The sequence below is a fragment of the Lepidothrix coronata genome, unplaced genomic scaffold, assembly GCF_001604755.1.
Source record: "Lepidothrix coronata isolate B3197 unplaced genomic scaffold, Lepidothrix_coronata-1.0 Scaffold21, whole genome shotgun sequence".
Classification (NCBI taxonomy): domain Eukaryota; kingdom Metazoa; phylum Chordata; class Aves; order Passeriformes; family Pipridae; genus Lepidothrix; species Lepidothrix coronata.
Genome location: NW_016690201.1, coordinates 5,668,553 through 5,688,427, shown reverse-complemented (window position 1 = coordinate 5,688,427; position 19,875 = coordinate 5,668,553). Strand labels below are relative to the sequence as shown.

Below are 19,875 nucleotides of genomic sequence, written 5' to 3'. Positions count from 1 at the left end.
TTTTTAAAAACCAATTATTCCCTTCTAACTCAATTTTTAAAATTTTATAAAGAATGTAAAATATCTTTTATTTGTAATGTAAAAAAAATAATTTCCAGACTTATTTTCTTTGTGTAAAACATCACTCCAGGCACCTTAATCTATTTTTGACTAGGAAATCAAAAATCATCTCCTTTAAGATAATTTTTCTGAATCAAGCCATTAGCACAGTCCTTCTGTTTTTCCTATATTGGAGCTTTTGACTTCTGGGGAAGTGGCTGCAAAGCCTTTTTACTCAGACTTTTTGAGACGGAAATTGTGAAGCTCTTTTTGTTTTGGAATGCTTTACATTTGTGAATTGTCAGTTTTGAGATATACCTTTTTTTGACAGACTTCTAGTCCTACTTGTGTTTTTTTATGTTTATGTGTACTAGTATCTGTAGTTATGTAGAGATGGCAGTCCATAACTCACCTAATTTTAAAATATAAACAAATACATACTATGGTCATCCAAAATTTACCTTTAGAAGAGAGAGCACTCTGAACTAGAAGTCCCTCTTCTCCTAAATGCTTGTACCTGCAGTATAGGAGTGTACATTACTTTTTCACTTGTAAGACTTGTAAAATAAGATATGAGTTTGCCACATGTATTTAAATCAACAGAGAGCATCAAACCATATAATGTTACCAAGGAAGTTACTCATATTCAGACAGAGCATCTTTCAGTCTTCAGCATTCATGCCTGTGTTCATTAACAGAGAAATTCTGAGAAATGTGCATTGGGAGACAGTGCTTACATAACCTTTGGTGTGAAATAACCCCATTTGGTGCCTCACAAACACCCTGATGAGATTTATGATCCATATGTCGAAAACATTATTGATCCATCTGTTGAGCAGGCAGAAGTCAGTTCACGCACTCTTCCTACAAGTGGATCCCTCCATGAGCTTCATTTACAGAGGAAAAGCCAAGGCTCTGACTCTTGGTATTCTGAGACTCCTGATCATCCTTATCCATAAAACAGGCATTTGCAGTTTGCTTTTTTCTTCATATTCTCCCCTAGCGTGACATGTCACACTCTGAAGACTTTTTGATAGCCCATGCTTTACATTAACCTGTGTAGATGATGAAATATGGGTTTTTTAAAGGTCTACGAAAATCAAGAGCACTAGAATTACTTATTAAAACATTTGGAACACAAAAATGAGTTCCTGTGTCTGGTAAATAAATTCATAGTCAGACGTGCTTTAGTTATTTGGGTGAAACTGCTGGTTTTCTTACAAAAATAAAGGCTGAACAGTTATTAAAGAAGATGCTGCTGGTGTTGAGCAATGTAGCAGCTTTGATCTGTGCTTTAAAACTTCTATTCATAGCAATTCTTTTTGGTCAAAGCCTGTATGCCTGCATGCAGCAGCAGCATATGTCATCAAAAAGCTGTTCTTTTTGACAGAGGCAAACACAGAAATAAATTGAAAACGGGAACTTGAAAGAAAAGAAAAAAAAAAAAAAAGGAAGTAGTTTTTAACCATACCTGAAGCTAAATTTCACTTAGTACTTAAATGTGCTCAGTTCTGGTCTCTGACAGACCTATTAGCAATTTTCTAGCCTAAAGTTAAACAATTTGTGAGAAGACTAGAATAGGTTTTCCTAGAAATATCTAGGAGCTATTTGTCAGAATAAAAATATATACCTATATATTTCAGATGTTAAAAAGCTGTAACCAATACTTCTCTTTAGGTATTAAAGTGCTAAGAGAGTTTCCTTGAATATAATAAAAAGAATATTTTCTTAATACTCATAAAATATAATTAAAAGTAGAAAAAAATTGCAACCAAATATTTGATAGGAAAAAATACTGGTTACTTAAGACATAAGCAGAAGAGGAGGGGAAAAAGCTACTCCCTCTCATTTTCTAGAGATCACTAAACTGTTCTTGCTCTCCAGAGAAACAGTGAATAGAACAGATAAGTCTTGTCACTACTGGCATTGTGATCTGAAAATCACAGTCTGCAAACCAGCAATTTCCTCTGTGTCAGACTCAGTGTTTGGTATATGTTTAATGTACCCGTTTATAGGCAGGTTTGTAAGGAAAACACACCACTGTTTTTCTTGTCTGTAGCTTGATCATTTCATAAGTTCACAGTTCCAGTGAGAAATGGGTGAAGCTGAAACACTTGTATAAAAGTTTGGAGAGTGAATATAATTTCTCCATAGCAAAAGATGGCACTATAAAATCAGCACGTGAACACATTATTTCTATAAGCTTTGTAGGTCACCGCCCTTGGTCATAAAAGGGTTTGGCCAAAGAGCTTCTCATCCTCAAGTGGAAGTGTTCTTCCTCACTTATGAGATATTGTTTTTTAAGGGCCTGATATTACCTAATGATAAATATAATTAGCAGGTGTTCTCATAATTTCAGCTGAAACAGTTTCAGGAGAGGAGAAATTTAACAAGATGAAGGCTTAACAAACTCCAGGTTGAATACTACTGCTTTCATAGTCCATAATAAACTGACACAGCAATCAATTGGAATTTCTCTGTGAACATGAAGACTTGGATATAAGTGTACAGCTTGTTTTACTAAACCAGTCAATGTACTTGTGCATTACTTTCTTTTTCCAGATGCTCCAACGTTTGTGTCAAATCAAACCATGTATTACTCTTGGGAAGGCAATCCTATCAATATAAGTTGTGAAGTGCTGGCAAATCCCTCTGCCTCAGTTCAGTGGAGAAGAGGAAAATTAGTTTTACCCATAAAAAATACAACACATCTGAAGACCTACAGTACAGGAAGAAAGCTGATTCTAGAGGTAAGGCTTAAAATGCAAATCAATGTGGTGATATAAAATATTTTTATCCTCATTTTGTCACCATTGAAAGTACTATAGAGTATATTAAAGGATAAGACAATTTAACAAGAAATGTTCTTTAAAAAGATACCAAAATAACAAACAACTGTATAGGAACTGATTTATCTCCATGTTTCTGGTTAGCAGTTAGAAAATAAGCTTTATTTGCGTGGCTTCTGCACAGGTTTCCATCTGCACCGAACAAAAATGCAACTTCCAATTCTTGGAAGTAAATAAATACATAAATAAACATAAACCTTGCACATCAAGTTAATACCAAAAATTAAACTGACTGCCTGGTAGGTATTTTGTATATACAAAGAGTTTATTAGATTATTTTTCTTGTTTAAGGGTGAAATTATAAAGATGAACAATGTCACTGTTTTCCACGATTGGATTTCCTCATTGGCATTTGAGAAGAGAGACTTTAACATGGAAAAAGATGTATTTAGGTCTATGTTTGGGGAATATACCAGATAGGCTGAAGTAAGAACACGTCTGCATATTGGTTAAGGAGAATATACTTACATTTATACTTTATTAGCAACTAATGTTTACAAACTGTATTCATTTTAAAGATTGCTCCCACCTCTGACAGTGATTTTGGACGGTATAATTGTACAGCCACAAACAGAATAGGAACAAGATATCAGGAATATACACTTGGTCAAGCTGGTAAGTTAAAATTTTGTTTCCTTCTCTTAAATATTTTTTTTACTGTAACCAAAATGAAGTTCAGGCACATTATCCTCTGTTTCTTTTATTCCATGGACTGTTTGCAGTTAATTTAATTCTCTAAAAGTTGAGTTGCAATATAAAGTAAAATAAACCAGTTCCCTCAGAATATGAATCTTTTTTGGATTTAATTTTAAGGCCTTCTGAAATTTGAAGAAATTAAATTAGTGTAACTTTTTTTCCTTTGCCCTCACTACATCCTACATTTATAACAGTGTATTTTCATTACTTCAACAGAGAGACATATGGTTTGCAGGCAATAAAAGTAAGAAGGAACTAGGAAATTCTTTTTTTACTTTTTCTCCCTGGTATTTTCTTTGTAAACTAAGGATTACAAAAGACTGAGATACTTCAGCAGAGAATTTCTACCTTCATTTGCACTTTTAGTTATTTAAAAGAAGAATTTGAGCTGGAGTGCTAGATTGAATTAATTTAAGCTCTGAGATGTCCTACAACTTATTCTTACAGGATTTCTGTAAGAATAAGTTCTTGCAGAATTTTTAGGTCCTTCTGTTGTTGTTTAGGCAAATATAGAAATCTGACTGCATGTTCATTCTTGGGCTGAAATAACTATAAACTGAGAACAAAAGAGAGTTTCTTGGCTTCGTTTTCAATTATATTTTCTTGTAGAATGAACTAATGTTTGTTCAGCAGGCTTGGAGGTCTCCAAGCATTTGGATCTATGTACTTAATGATGCAAATTTTGCCAGCTTTAATGATGTCTAGGGAGCTATAGTCTAGCTTGGTATTAAAGGAACAGCCACACTGAGAGCTCTGCACCCCTTGGGATGTGTCATTATGGACCACTTTCAGGCCACACTGTAACACCAAACTGGCTGACATATATTAAAGGGGCAGGTAGAAATAAGGTCTTTTATATCTATTTTTTTTGTAATACATGTATATTCTTTATGATCTTGAATGCTTTAGTCGAATGTGACTTTTAGTTTGTTTTTCTTAAATAAGGAAATCAACACTCTGGAACTCTACTAGAAGGAGTTTTGGAGGTGCTTTACTGAAACATTCACATCCAGTCATAGCTCTGTTACTTGGCCTGGTAGTTTAATTTGTATAGTTTTGCTCCACAGGGTGATTGGGTTTTTTTAGGTATCTCAGGTATTATAAAAACCAGTTGTTTATTAATAAACTACTTTGACTTTTTACAAAGTATTGATAAATTTTCCCATTACCATTATGGGATGAATTACTAACACGCTCTCTTCCTGTATTTTACTTTGAAGAACCATCAAAAGTGTTGTGATTCCTGAAATAGAGAAATGTGGGGTTTTTTTTTGAGAAACATGCGATTTCTATGGGGCACAATTTTACATCATTCAGAAGGTCCACCACCCTTCATTTTACTACTTTTTTAGGGTCTTAACTGTGTTGTGATCTTACCTTCCCTTGAAAGCTACATGAGACTACTGAGAAAAAAAGTCTTTCCTGAAGCCATAAACATAAATGATAGGAAAGGGAAGGAAAATCCCCACTTGTATCCCTCTGGTGTCTTACCTTCCAGGAGAGAAAAAAAAAAAAAAAAGAAAAAAGAGAAAATATTGTAGTTGTTGCTGTGTGCTGTTTTTTCATAAATATGTATAACATGGGAGAGCATCTCAACAGATACTGTACAGAATATTGTTTTTTTTCCTCTTAGATTTGCAGCACAGTATCCCATCACAATGAATGATGCTGCATGGTGATCATTTTAGCTATGTATATCCTCCCTGCTTTTATAATTAATGAATTAACTTCAATACAAAGAATATAGCATTGTCAATTGAAAAAGAACATGATATTTTGAAATATTTCAGAAAATTCATACATGAGAGCCCCTGGAAATGCAAAGAACAAAGAACTTCATACAAACTATAATCCTGGCTTGGTTTTTTAATACAATTGTATCAGAAATGTTACTGATGCCAGGTTTTCAAAGAGCTTAATATTCTTTACTTTTGCAATAGTTCACTTAATATTTTTTTCAGTCAGTTCATCAGAAAACTTGATGAACACTTATAAAAATTATATATTGGAGTTATAACAATAAAAAGGCAAAGCAAGGTAAATAAAGAATTATGGGAAGGTATTATGTAAGTCATGAGCTATATATGGATACTCTATATAATAATATTAAATGCAGAAAATGGGGGGGAGGGGAAAGCAGGTTTTTTAGTAGTGATAATGAACAGGGCTGGAAACCCTGGGTTTGGGGGTGTCAGGGCTCCATTATGCTGCCCACTACTTACAGTAGTGTAATGCATAATATTCAGTATCCTGAAAGATTGATATTTTGAGGATTTACATCTAAATAGACCCTGTTTTTTGAAAAAAACCCAACAAGTTACAAGTTTTGCACTTAAACTGAAAATGGAAAACAATCAGGGAGATGGAGGATAAAATAATAAATACAGGTATAAAATGTCAAATACAGCTTTCTTTCTAGTTTTATTACCTCTGTCACTTTACTTTGGTAGATTAGGAAGACCTAATTATTGATATTTTCCTTATTAAAGCCTATAAAATCATTTCATACATTGCAATGCAGCCTGGATTGCCTTCTGGCTTTGATTATAAATACAAGTGCTGGGGCATAGCATGCTTTTACAAAGCCTCTGTTATGGAAAAATAAATACTGTTCCTAGCTTGGAGATGGTATTAAGCAAAGTATGCTGCTGGGGTAAATTTTACAAATAATGGTATTTTTACTGCATAGCTTTCTCTTTAAATTCTGCAGGAATTACTTGTTCCTTCATGTTTTGTTCCATTTTTCTGCTTTGCTGGATTTCAGAAGAATCAAGTTACCTCTCTTTTTTTACTTTACTGCTACTTGAAAAGTGATCACACTGTCACGATGTCATTATCTTTATTTCTGTTGCCCTCCTTAAGAAATTAGACTTATTGATGATAAAGAAAAAAAGATTTCTTTCAGAATTTAGATGCAATTTGCAGCCATACCATTTTGTATGACAGGAAAACCATAAATGTTCACTCAGATTATACAGAGCTACTGAATCAGCCTGAATTCCATTTAAACTTTCAAAACAATTGAAGAACTGCAGACTATTTGAGGTTTCACACTGAAAGGTGCTGACCACCAGTTGAAAGCTTAAACAGATGTGCTCTTCTCCTGACTTGTGGTGATCAACTCCTAAAAGTATCACGTAGTTCAACTATTCCTGCTTTTTCATTGCTTAAACATTTAAATTGTTATGTGAGTAACATGTAGAGTGTGAAAAGAACCACAGGCATTTTTTGCCACTGCAAATTAATTCCTTCATGTCACAGCCACACCTTATGTTTTAGAAGTCTGCTTACACTATGGTTTTAATCTATGACAGGATCAGATTTTAGCAAGCCTGGTGAGCTTGGCAGGTTTTCCCAATGCCTCTCAGAGCCTGAGGTGATCACAGATACTCCTAGATTTGTCCAGTTCTAGTTTAGTCATGGTTTATGTGAAATATCAGTATGCAGGAAGCTGGTAGAAACTAGCAAAGCATTCTTTATGTTGGATCTCAGTATTGTTATTTTAAATGGTTTTTGTATAGAGAAGTAGAAAATCATGTGGCCATCAGTACTCTAAAACTATGTTTTTGGAATAGGTAATTTAATATCTTAGAATGGTAAAACTTAAGGTTATGACACAGAGCTAAACTGGATTATTCAATGTATATTTTGCACATAGCAATGTATGGCTGGATGGAATCTAAAATAGTGATTCACCTCCAAGGCTCTCATGGCCTTACTCATCCTAGACTTTCCTGACCCCCTCTTTATTCTGGGATGGCAAAGGATTTAAAAGTTCAGAAAACAGTCTGATTCCCCTTTTTGCCCCAGTCTTTTGGTCTTTGTACCTAGAAGTATACTTTCATTTTTGATGAAAGCTGAAATTCTGATCTCACCATGTCATGCCTTGAGCATGCCTCTAGCAGCTATATTTGTTGTAGCTATATGATTTATTTGTTTCCTTTCTAAACCAATGTTACATGGAATTAAAAAGCAAACTTTCAATGATATCATTAGATATTGCAAGCTCCTACACCTCTTTATTTAATTAAATGTTCTTTAAGCATCCTGTATACAGAGAAAGTTAGTGAAGATGGGGAATAATGACAACAAAAGCAATTTAAAACGTGGGAAAGACAGTAATTGAGCTTCACAGAAACTATATCCTCTAATCTTTTTTATGGAATAAAGTCATGCCCAGAATATGATAAGGCTGATCAATAACTGACAAAGGCTACAACATCAAATTAAGAAGTTTACTAGTCTGGAGTTTCAATGCTGGCACTTTGTTGCTGGTTAATGGATGTTCCTTTTGTTTCCCCAAGTATTTGCATTTTCACACAGGCAAAATAAAATCAAAGATGTAGGACTTATTTTTCCCCAAGGAATAATATAATGAAAAAGATAATCATATTCTGCCAAAAGTCTATTGACTGCCACAAAAATACGGGCAGACCTAAAATCTAGCTCACTGTTTTAAAACTTGCCATTCACATCTTAACAGCATCAGCTAAAAGATTTTTACTGAAAAAAAAACAGAACAAAAAAAAAAGAAAAGGAAAAACTACAACATATTTTTTATATGGCCTAGGTGTGAAACTATCAACATGACAACAGAGTTTTGCTTTGTGTGCATTTTATTTTAATTTGTTTTATATATTTACTTGCTAGCTGTGGTCCTGGTTACTTAACTAAATCCTTATTTTTCCAGAACTGCCAGTGATTTGGTAAAAGAAATCTATGTAGATGTAATATTGAATTTTTCTTCCATTCCAAGGATGTACAAGTACAAACTGTGTCATAGGGATTTTTGACTCCAAAGGTCTAGTCCCCAGCCTCTTCTCTTTCCCTGGCAAGGTCCTGATGGTACTTACATTCAGCATTTAGACATAGTTATTTTGAGTCAATATATATGCCAGATATACAGAGACAGGAAAAGCTGCAGAGCTGCAGTAGGAACATCCTTACAGGAGATAGGAGACGACTTAACTGGAAAACAAGTCTCTGAGCCCACTCCCTACTCTCACAGCATCACTTCCTTTTCTCCATTTATATTGGGACTGCTAAACTCTCAGAAGGAAAATTATTTTCTTCCATAAAACTATCACAAAAATAGCTTGAAAAGAAAATTCTCAGTGATAAACAAGGGTCATGTATTGAACAGGTTTTGTGATAATTGTAATAGACTTGAAAGACTATTTACATGTCAGTGGAGATAAATATGTACTCATAATTCTGTGTGTACTTCTTTATCAGCTGTGATAATGTTTTTGGAACCAAACTAATGCTACTTATTTAGGCACAAAGTTCATTTGTCCAATCCAGAATTATGTGCTGCATACAAGTGCAATTTTACACTTATGAGGGGATAATTTTTGATTTTATTTATAAGGAATTGTTTAACATCATACATGAATACAGTCACATAATGAACAGAGGAATAGTTGCTGAGGAAAGAAGACAAAAGATGACTAAACAGCTGACACCTGTAGTTGTTTTTTTTTAATGTCGTATTTTATTTTAAAGGCTGAACTTGTGACGAATTATCCCTTGTTTTGACAGCAGCATAATGACAAAAAAACTGGCAGTGGAACTTCTGAGGAAGTATACTAGAATCTTTGCTGTCACTAAGTGATCTTTAGAGCAGAGAAAAGAAATCCCATACATTTTCTACTACATAATCCTTCGACTTGTATCCACATCAGTATACAAAATATGATCACTGCCCATAGCTAAACTCCTCTAAGATTCATTTGGTTGGTTGGTTTTAGAAGGAAAAAGAACAAGAAACATCCATAGCTGTATTCTTCCAGATGCAGACTTCAGAGCACACAACATCGCAAATTATCCTTCCCTCCTGCTAAACATTGAGCCAAAAGCCTTGCAATTCTGACATGGAAATCATGGCAATGCTCCAAGTAATTATGGCTGACAGGGGAGAGCTCAAATGCTGGAATGTTTAGCTAGATCAAGACCAGAAGGCTGTATACCTTGCATGATCAAATTCTTACTATCAGAGAACTACAAAATTAGATTCATTTCGTTATGCTGCTATTGATCTTCTTTGGGGAAAAAAGTTATAGATTTGCTCAGTCTGAAAAAGGTAGTAGGTATTTTCTTGTATCTTAATGGTATTGCTAGTATTTGGTTTTGGTTTTAACTCGGAAGTGTCTCCTGCTGTATTTTCTTCAGGTGATTCACTGTTTTCCTTAGAACTGACATAGTTCAACTCTGGAAACTGCATAAAAGTTGCCTACACCTGTGGGTGGCCTGGAATGTGGAATGCATATTTAAAATAGTATTGTGGATGTATTTTACACTTCAGTGAGTTCTAAACAGATTGCATTGTGCTAGTTATGCAAAATATTTTACTGGGTTTTCACAGGAGCTTCATTTTACGCTTGTTACCGCAAGGAATCCTACCTACATTGGGCAGAAATTGTATTTGAACCAGCAGTAGAGAATATAAGGTTCTTCCTGAAGGGTGTCATCTCCCCTATGCCATGCTTATAGTTAACCATGCACAGGCATTAACACACAAGGAAAGGAGATCTTAACATTTGGAAAGTCAAGAACAGGGTGGATATGTAAATAACACATTTTTGTTTCATACCATTGACCAAATATCTGGTTTGATTCAAACAAAAGTACCAGTGAATTGCATTATTAAAATAGCATACAAAAACTAACATAAAAATAACATGGGTGAAATTATTCATTTATCTCCTAAATATTTATGTTTCATTTTAATTCTTTTAACAAGAAAAAAAAATTTAGAAGTTTAGAAGCTATTGCAATATTGTAGGTATCCACAGCAGCTTTTAGCTTGCAATTAAATACAAAAAGAGCATTTATCTTCAGTACCTAAGAGCTATATTCGCTTCCCAAATGATTGGTATCCATGTCATACATTCACATCACTCATACAGTGCAATGCTGCCCTGGAATTCTTTGATGGCATCTATACTGTTTTTAACCCAATGACCACCAAATATTGGAGGGTTCAGGAGACCTACAGACAGAAATGCTAACTGTAACAATTCACAGAGGTATCATGTCAGCATTAAGATACTTAAGTCTGACAACTGTTAGAGATTTTTTCAGAAAATAATTTAGTTTTCTGATAATCGAAAGGTTATACACCTTCCAGCCCTTTTAGACCTGCTTTGGTAGGCATTCTTTTCCAGAGAATTTGTGGCTGAATATGTCAGCTAAATCAGTTCTTTAATATTTTATAGAAATTTTTGTCTCATTTTCATTCAAGTACCAATACTGGGCGAAGCTCAGATTGATTCTCCTTTTATTCCCAACTGTCTGAAAGCCTTTGAATACCAACAATATTTCATGGAAATGGTTCATTACTCACAAACAAAATTATAGGCCTTGGCTCAAATTCTTGCATGTCCTTACAAAAGTATCTTCCATAACATGGAGACAAAAGCAATCTCCAGTGTGTAAGTGGTTATGCAGATAATCTTCAGATGGATCAGAAGAGAAATTTGTAATGGTGTTTCAGATCCCTAGTATTCTGTCCACAGGACTAAAATTCTTACTAGCATTTTTTAATAACATCTTCTGTAATTATAACACTTTAAAATGTAGGACAATTAGAAAAGCTAGTCTTTTGTCTCCTGTGTGTTTGTTCATACATTTTAGAAGTAATGTAACCTTTCTATTTTTAAAGTTGTGCTGACCCTGATGTCATTGTTTTGCTTTTTTTTCATATCTCTCATTTCAACACCTACAAACACCTGCTCTATTTTCATAGTTCTTTTCTACTTTGAAAGATATGCATTTCCTTTTGATTTCAGGGAAAATGTTTCTTTCAACCTATTTTGCAAATTAGTTCTTAAACTGAACAGAGAATAGAAACCTTCCATTAATGTATCTTTCTAGTAGCTTGAAATCCAGTCTTTCAAAAAAAGAGAAAAATGATTCATGTTTTCAGCTGTATTTCATAGTTCCATAAAATGGCCAAATTATTTATACAGTTCTTTGTCATAATCTCATTTAGAAGAATTTAGACTCTGAATGATCTATTTAGTGTAACTGTTCCTTTTGTTATATTTGATTTAAAGTTTGTTATTCTTTTTTATATAATTATGCACTCAACAAACTTATCTCCTGCATTTGACTGTGATGAAATTAGCTATTGAAAAAGATCATATTATAAAAGAAAGGCAAAAATGTTTTTGCATTACTTTAGCATACAAGGAAATGAATGTGGTTTTCTTACAGCTCTGTAGTGGAAAACAAGTTGTTTATGTAACACAAACATTATTATACCATATTCAATATTTATTTTTTCTCCCTTGAACATGCTAAGGAGACTTTCAGGGGTAGATTATCAACTGTTTAGGTCTGTGTAATTGCTGCTGATTATTAAATTGACATTTGTCCTTTTTTAGATGTGCCATCAAATCCGTATGGAGTACGAGTTTTAGAGCTGTCCCAAACCACTGCCAAGGTTTCATTCCATAAGCCAGAGTCACATGGAGGTGTTCCCATTCACCACTACCAAGTGGATGTAAAAGAGGTGGCCTCAGAAACCTGGAAAATAGTTCGCTCCCATGGAGTTCAAAGTAAGTATAAGAAAAATAAATGGGAGTGTTTTAACTGAAAAGAATGTTAAGTGTGTGTTAACTGCTTCTTTGTTTATCGTAATCCAGTAGCTGTATCTTAATATTAGTGAAGACCTCTTTACACCAATCTTACGGTAGTTTTGTAAAATTCAACTGTTACTTTTGAGTTTTAAAAAAGTTTACAAATATTTCACATTTTTCACTGTCCAGCCAAGTAGATATGAAGAATACTTTTGAAGCTATAAATTTCAAAGAGAGTAGAAATTGGTTAGTTTGAGAATGTGCATTATGCACACAGAAAATAATTTTAAGTAAGCTCTTATGTAATATTTAATTCTAGGCATTAATTTCTGATCTTGAGCTACTTAGTAAACTTTCTGTGTACCTGTTAATATTCATGATATCTGTTTCAAAAGCATAACTCTAATGTTTGTTCAACAAACAATAAATGCTCTCTAAAAGGGCATCTAGTTTCACCCCTCTAGGCAGAAAAGAGCATAAGCCTCCCCAAAGACACAAGTTCTTTAGGTACATGCTGAGGTGGGATGTTTATACAGAGTAATGTTAACAAAATGCATTCAAAAGATCAGTAAGCCTTTGCATCCAAATTTACCTTTTGGCAGTTTTAGTGCAAGTTAAAGCAGCCCCAACATTCTTCTGATTTATACAGCATCAGGTGAATAGTTTGGAAGCTACCAGCAAGGTCATGGAACAAAAAAATGTAGCAAATTATCCATTATGTGTTATCTCTTTCCCTTTCACATAGACAAAATTTCTGCACTAAACAGAACGTATTCCAAATTACAGAATTATTTCAAAGGAACATATAATGAACACGTAGTTAACATGTATTCAAAGAAACATATAATGACTCTTTATCTTTTGTTTTTCTCAACCAAACACAGTAACTGTGTGTATAGATATAATACTGCAAATCATAGTAACGTACATTTTATTCCAGTTTAATTTTCCAGTATTTCTTTCAGTACTAGTAAATCTAAAGAAGACAACTTGTTTCCTCTCTTTGCAGGGCAGCACATGAATGGCTATTTGTTACTTCTTCCTTTCTTTTCATGTAATGTTTCAGACCAAGTTTGAGATCTTTTTCTTGTAGCTTCCTTCAGTGAATTGACAGTAATTTTTTTTCTGATGAGAACTGTGTTAAGATCCAGTTATTAAAATTATTAGAAATACCTCTGCCCGAATTAAGGTGCAAACTAGACCATATGCCAAAGTCAATAGTATTGATTTTATTTAACAGCACATGTGAGGCAGAGAGAGAGAGAGAGAGAGAGAGAAATGGGAAAAAGGAGGCAGGGGGTGGGAGCAGGAAGAGAGTGACAGACAGAAATTAAATAGAAAATGTATCACTACTCTGTGAAACCCAGTGGACTCCTGTGGGTCTTGTTCTTCTGTTCTTCTCAGTGGTGAGGGTCCCACAAAGCACAAGCACCCCAGGCACTCCTGATGGGGGCAGGGGAAGATTTGCAGGCTCTTGAGACAGGCTTCCTTGTTTACTTCTCCTCAGACCTGAGGTGATTAGACAATAGTCTTGTTCCCCTCACAGTCCAAATTCCAGTCAGGAGGCATATTCCGGAGGAGGAGTGGTCCCAGACAGGAGTTGCTTCCTTGCAGTTTGACATAAAGGCTTTCTATGATTTTGATCGTGTTTAAGACATTAACAACATTTCAGTCTATCACAAACCTGATATATATGAAATACTAAAACCTGAGGTGACCAGTTTGTGTAATAGTGTGCAGTGCCCAGTACAAACCCAGTGACTACAGAGTCAATCACACAGATGCTTAATTTAATTGTGAAGACAGAACAAAACAAAAGTCCTCAGTGTTAAATCTGTAGAAAAGTGTATTTATCTTACTCCCTACAAAACTTTCTTTCCCATTATTTCTGTTGATGTGAATTTTATGAAAATATTAATTGGATACATTGGGAAAGATGTGTAATTTGAAACACCCTTGTGGATATTAGTTGACTGGAGCTGCCTTTTCAAAAGTTCACACTTTGATTTTGAAACATCCTTTCACCATTGCATGTTTTTAAGTTGTTGCATACAGGTAATTTGGAGATTTCTGCATAAACAAATTGATCTTGAAGTTATTTTAATCCAAAACTTGCTTGAATTCTATGGTGATCTATTCTAAAATCAGAGTAGAGTGACAGGTACAAACACCTGCTGTCCTTATGCTGACTTTACCACCATGAAGTAGACTGTGACTATTGAGGATCTCTGCTGCCAATCCTACTAATATTAAATATGCAGCTTCTTTGAGAAAAAGGTTGTATTCATTCCCACATGCTGTCATGTTATTTCTCCATGTCTTACTTTTGTGCAAGTTTCCTGATTAGTTAATTCTTCTTTCTGGTTTGGAAGTTTTCGGGGGATATACCATCGGGGGATATACATACAAGCCTGTATTTTCCTTTTTTTGTCCCCCAGCTGTATGCTGAAAGGTTTTATTGAGAAAACTAAATTGGTCACACTGATCTTGGACATACTAAAGATACCTATTAATAGCATGTATTATCAAAGACTACTCCAATTGATGACAAAAACTAATAAATATGAAAGCAACCTGAAAAGCCTTCTCGGTCTACAAAGAATTATGTAATAAATATATAAATAGTGAGAGGACAATGGGCGATATTAAAAATTATTACTAGATTAATACTTAATTCAGGATGTTTTCTGAAATCTGTATTGGTATACCTCTGAATAGAAAGATTGAGATTGTATATCCTATATTTCTCTGAATTTCTCTCTGAACTGTTTTAGAAACCAAAAAGTACTGCAGATTGACAAATATTTGCTAAACAGGAAAAATTTTGGTTTTGTAATTCTCATTGATGCCACACTATGTAATTTGATTGAGAAGTCATAAGGAACCTAGTTGCAGTTATTACAAGTTCTTGCAGATATTCTATAATAAGTTAAAAACTTGTTTTATTTGTAAGGTACTATAGGGCCAAACCAGAAAAATAAGATATGTTACCAAAACACAGACTGAACAGTCCAGAATAGAAAGAATCTTTGCAAATGGAGATGTCAAAAAACAATATTAGTGTCTTTTTTTTAAAAAAGAAAATCTGCTGAATGTAACTGGAATAATTCTGTAATATTTTCTAAAGCATCTTTTTAAACTTTTCTCCGTTTATGTTTTGGCCTACTTACAGTGTCATGGTAAGAAAGCCTCTCTAAAATTCCTATTTTCAGTTCCTGCAAGAATTTTCAAAGAAGATTTTATTAGTATGAAGTAGGGTTTTTTCTTTATACTTTTTGAGATATTTAGGATACTTTTAAGTATTCTGAATGTTAATAAAAATTAAATGTTTTTGATACAGCTTCTCATTCTGCTTAAGTGACTACAAACCACTTTCCTACCATACCTCAACATCTTCTTAGCTGAGTGAGGAGGATGTTTAGAATGCAGACAGTCAGTTTTCTGTATTATGATTTGTAGCTGGGTCATCATAATTTCCACACTCAGTCAATATTCCTTAATGGAAACAAAACCACTTTTTCCATCTGTTCACATTTTAGGGACAGGTTTATGGCTAAGATTCAGATATAAATGCTGTTTAGACAGGGACAGTTGACTGCTTGCACATCTCAAGTGATGATGCATACATAATGCCTGGGTCATGATTCTTTCCCAGCAGCCAGTGATAAAATATTGTGAAATTTTAAAGGATTTTTTTTTTTATCAGTCTGATTTAACTCAAGAGTGGTAAAACTGCAGACCTCTCTTGCCACAGTGTATGTAATGTGCAAATTCCAAAAATATCATTCGAGGGAAAGAGACAGAAAAACCTACATGCAAGAGCAAGTTTGTACCTGGAAGACTTAAAATTCCAGTACAGATATTTTCAGGGTTAAACTGAGTCTTTGGCTCCCTTTATGCTATGACCTAAAGGAATAGTGTAGTCACACAGAACAGCCATAAAATGATAAAATTAGTGAAAAAAGTATTTTTAGTTTAAACAGATGTCGTGGAAATGTACCTACAGAAGTAAATTTATGAAAAAAGCATTAATAAATGATTAATAGATGTTTCAAAAAGTTTTTGAAAGGAATTGCTATTAATGCTAAGAAGTCATTAATTTTCATCTGATTATGATCTGATAGCTACATATAAATTCTTTTACAGGTAATATTTTAATTATTATAATTATTTGATTTATATTATTTATATGTAAAACACAATAGATGCTTACCAAGGCTTTTAGGCATTCTTGTGTAATCAATCATCCAGTAAATACAAATAAGTTTAATCAGGACAATTAAGCAATAGGAAATGAATTATATGCAAATCTATTCAAACATCCTGCCATTCTCTTAATTTCCTGTTTTCTTCAAAGTATCCCTCTAAAGGTGACTTTTGTCTCAAACTTTACTAGACTGAGCTGTTTTCAGATCAAATAAGGGAGAAAATCCCAGTCTTGGAGCTGTAGTCAAGAATATCTATTTCCCTATTCCCTCCCCTTTGTCTTTTATAATGAAGAACGTTTCATTTGAAAGTCTGTACTGATTGCAGCTATTGAAGGGGAGCACAGAAAGTGAAGCAATCATCCTGATACACCAGTTTCAGACTATTAAGGAATTTAAAGTCTTAATCAACATTATCATAGTTCACCAAGAGATCAGTGAGGAAGTGGCACTAGATTTTTCTGCCCTTGGTAGGTGCTCTTCTGAATATGAACATTGTTTTGTTACAGGCTGCCTGCAAATCTCTGTGCAGCTTCACTTTACAGCAGTTCTCCTTGTGGACCGGAGTCCTGAGAGGAGCTGGATATGCATGGACAGATCAGACATTTATGACCCTGTCAGTAGTGCAAAAAAGCCCACTAATCCTGAAGTACTGTATGTGCAAGGTTCATTCTCCAAGGAGAGTTTGCATCCCTTTCCCCGGACAGCTGGTAAATCTGTGAGATGTCACCCATCCCCCCTCAGGGAGGGGATAGCCACAGGTGAAGAGCATGTGCCAGGATTTCTTCTGTAGACACAAAGAAACCAGTGAGAAGGTGTAAGATACCTATGCTGGGCAAAATTACCTTACCACGATCTTCTGTGAAAATTTATTTTTCAAAAAAGGACATTGACTGATCTGTTTCTGAGTAATCAACAAAGACTTCATAAGAAACAGCCTGCATTATTTTTTGTTTTCAAGCAATAGGGAGTTTTCCAAAGAAGAAGCAGGATTGAGTCTGTGAGATTCAGTTCTTCACATCCCTTCAATCCCTCAGAAAGCATCACTGGTATAGCTCTAATAGAGAAGCCATCAAGGTCTTGCTTTGTCCTAATAGCATTATAGGCATTAGTAATTCTGGTTCACAGGCAGCAAATAAATGCATTTGTAAAGAAAGGGCCTTAGCTTAGACACAAATCCAAACCACTGTGGAGGTGTGCTTGAAACCTGAAAAAAAATGTGTTCTCTAAAAACATTTCGATGTCTTCAACAGGAATGCACAAAAACTTTATTTCCTTCCTTCTTCTGTTTACAGGTAGATAAATAGAGAAACATGTCAAAGGATCTTTCTTTTTCAGAGCATTTTAGTGCAATACCAAAGAAAACCAGTCTCTGCATTTGTAGTGCCACTCGTTTTGCTGGTGACAGAACAACATGAGGAGTACAGTAAAAACCCAGTCCCACATTAAGATTACTGTGGAAATGGACCTATGGGATATATGGATGGTTGGCACCCTCTTAGAGAAGAGAGATATACATTTAGGGATTTATGTAGCCAGTACACACCCCCCTCCCCTTTTGCTTCCCCTGAACTTCTTGGATTTGGAAGTGCTTAGAATTCAGATAATTTTTTTTCATGTCTATTTTAACTTATTGCTTTTTATTATTTTTTAGGAAAGTTATGGTGAAATTTTAGATTAATATAATTTTTTTATTTTTAAAATCAAATTATTTATATTTTATATAAAGCTTCAATAAATATAGAAGACTTCTTAAAGCTAGTTTACTCATTTCTTCTGTTTAGCAACATTTGAAAAAGTTTATAGGTTTCCTGAGTTTGTAAGGAAATTGCTAAAGGAGTAATGCCTAGATAATTTAGAATTTCTTATATGGGTTAATTTTTATATCATCAAATGACTGAAGAAGTGCACATAACACTTGCAGATGATAAAGGTGCATCTTCTTTACAAGTATACCTTCCAAAACAGATCACTGTTAAACACTTAAAATTAATAAAGGAGGATAAAAGTATAGTTTAGAAGGAAAAAGTATTTTTCAATCATTCATGTGTAAACTTCATAAAAGAATAGTAGGAGAAGACACAGAACCTCTCTTGAACAAATTTGCATTTCTTACATGAGGTATTTTTTTCCTTAAAGCATTTGCCTACTGGTAAATTAACATAAAATTAAGTGTAGTTACGTTAGAAACTGGTGAATCTAAGGATGTTAATTTGTTGTGATGCCCTAAAAATAACTTACTTAAAGAATTAAGTACTCTGTCATAATTTTTAATATGTAAAGTTCAGGAATCTACTGAACATGACAACCTTATAATCTTCTTAACCTTGGATCTTAAAAACAAGAGATGTCTTGTGTTGTTTATGTTCCTGAAAAAAAGCCAAACAAACACCACCACAAAAAAACCCAAACAAAAAATCAAACAAAACCAAAAAAACCAACCAAACAAAACCAAAACTAAAACAAAACCAACTAACCAAACAAACAAACAAAGCCAACCAACCAACAAAAAACCACACCAAACTAAAATCTCTGGACTTTACTGGCATCTCTAGGTCTTGGTTTTTTTTCAGGAGATATTCAGTTGAGTTTCAAGCAATTTAGAGAAATTAACCCTGGAATTATAATTTAGCATTTGTAGGATACTAACACAAAACAATTTCTACAATAGAAAAATGATATCAGCTAAAGTATACATTCCCAAGCCATGGGGTAGAAGAAAAAATACAGAAAATGAAGATGTTATAAAAGCTGCTTTTTTTAATCTATTAATGTGTTTTGAGTTTCAATGTTCAACAGTGTTTTCTTTTTTGATATTAGAGAATCCTCTTTCAATGGCAGAAAGCAGAAGCTTTATGAAATAATGAGCCAAGTATGATTCAATAATGAATGTGTTACTCATGAATATATTTCATGCAGTGATATCAAAATATACCAAAAATTCTTTATCAACATATGTTTATACTTCTTTATTGAATATTTTATTGAAGGAGACAATAATTTTCAAATCCTTGCAAAAGAATAATCAGGCTATGTGCAAAGAGCAGTAAAATATAAATGTTTTTACAATTTCTCATTATAATTCAAAATGAAAAATATTACAACCCAAGAAATGCTGAAAACTTTATTCTTTGTGCAAGAAAAGAAAATCCCTTGACAAGTGGACTACAAGTGGCATTAATTTACATGTGTGAGAAATAAGCATAACATAAGGAAAAAATACAAAGTTTGTATAGCATCTTTTATGCAAACTGAATAACAATAAATGTAATATTTCAGCTTTAGCTATTAAGGAGTTATGAAACCTCAAGCACTAATGCTTGAATTTGCTTTCAACATAACTTTTTGGTTTCTCTCTGGTTCTTGACAAGTTTGAGATCAAACTTGAAATAATTCTTTGTAATTTCACATTCAAATCTCAGCAGGTTCTGTTAATTTTCTTTTTTATCTAAGTGAATTCACTTTCATGTACTTCATGCAATCCTAGAATAATTTAGAAAGAAA

At 33.8% G+C, this 19,875-nt stretch overlaps 1 protein-coding gene across 1 annotated transcript in view; it reads left to right on the top strand.

Moving 5' to 3' along the window:
- The window catches only part of NCAM2 (neural cell adhesion molecule 2), a 276,833-nt gene that overhangs the window by 192,123 nt on the left and 64,835 nt on the right, over positions 1 to 19,875 (top strand). The window contains exons 10-12 of the mRNA XM_017808019.1: positions 2,602 to 2,789; positions 3,407 to 3,503; positions 11,972 to 12,145. Coding sequence (XP_017663508.1) covers positions 2,602 to 2,789; positions 3,407 to 3,503; positions 11,972 to 12,145 — 459 coding nt within the window. The remainder of the gene's footprint in view (positions 1 to 2,601; positions 2,790 to 3,406; positions 3,504 to 11,971; positions 12,146 to 19,875) is intronic.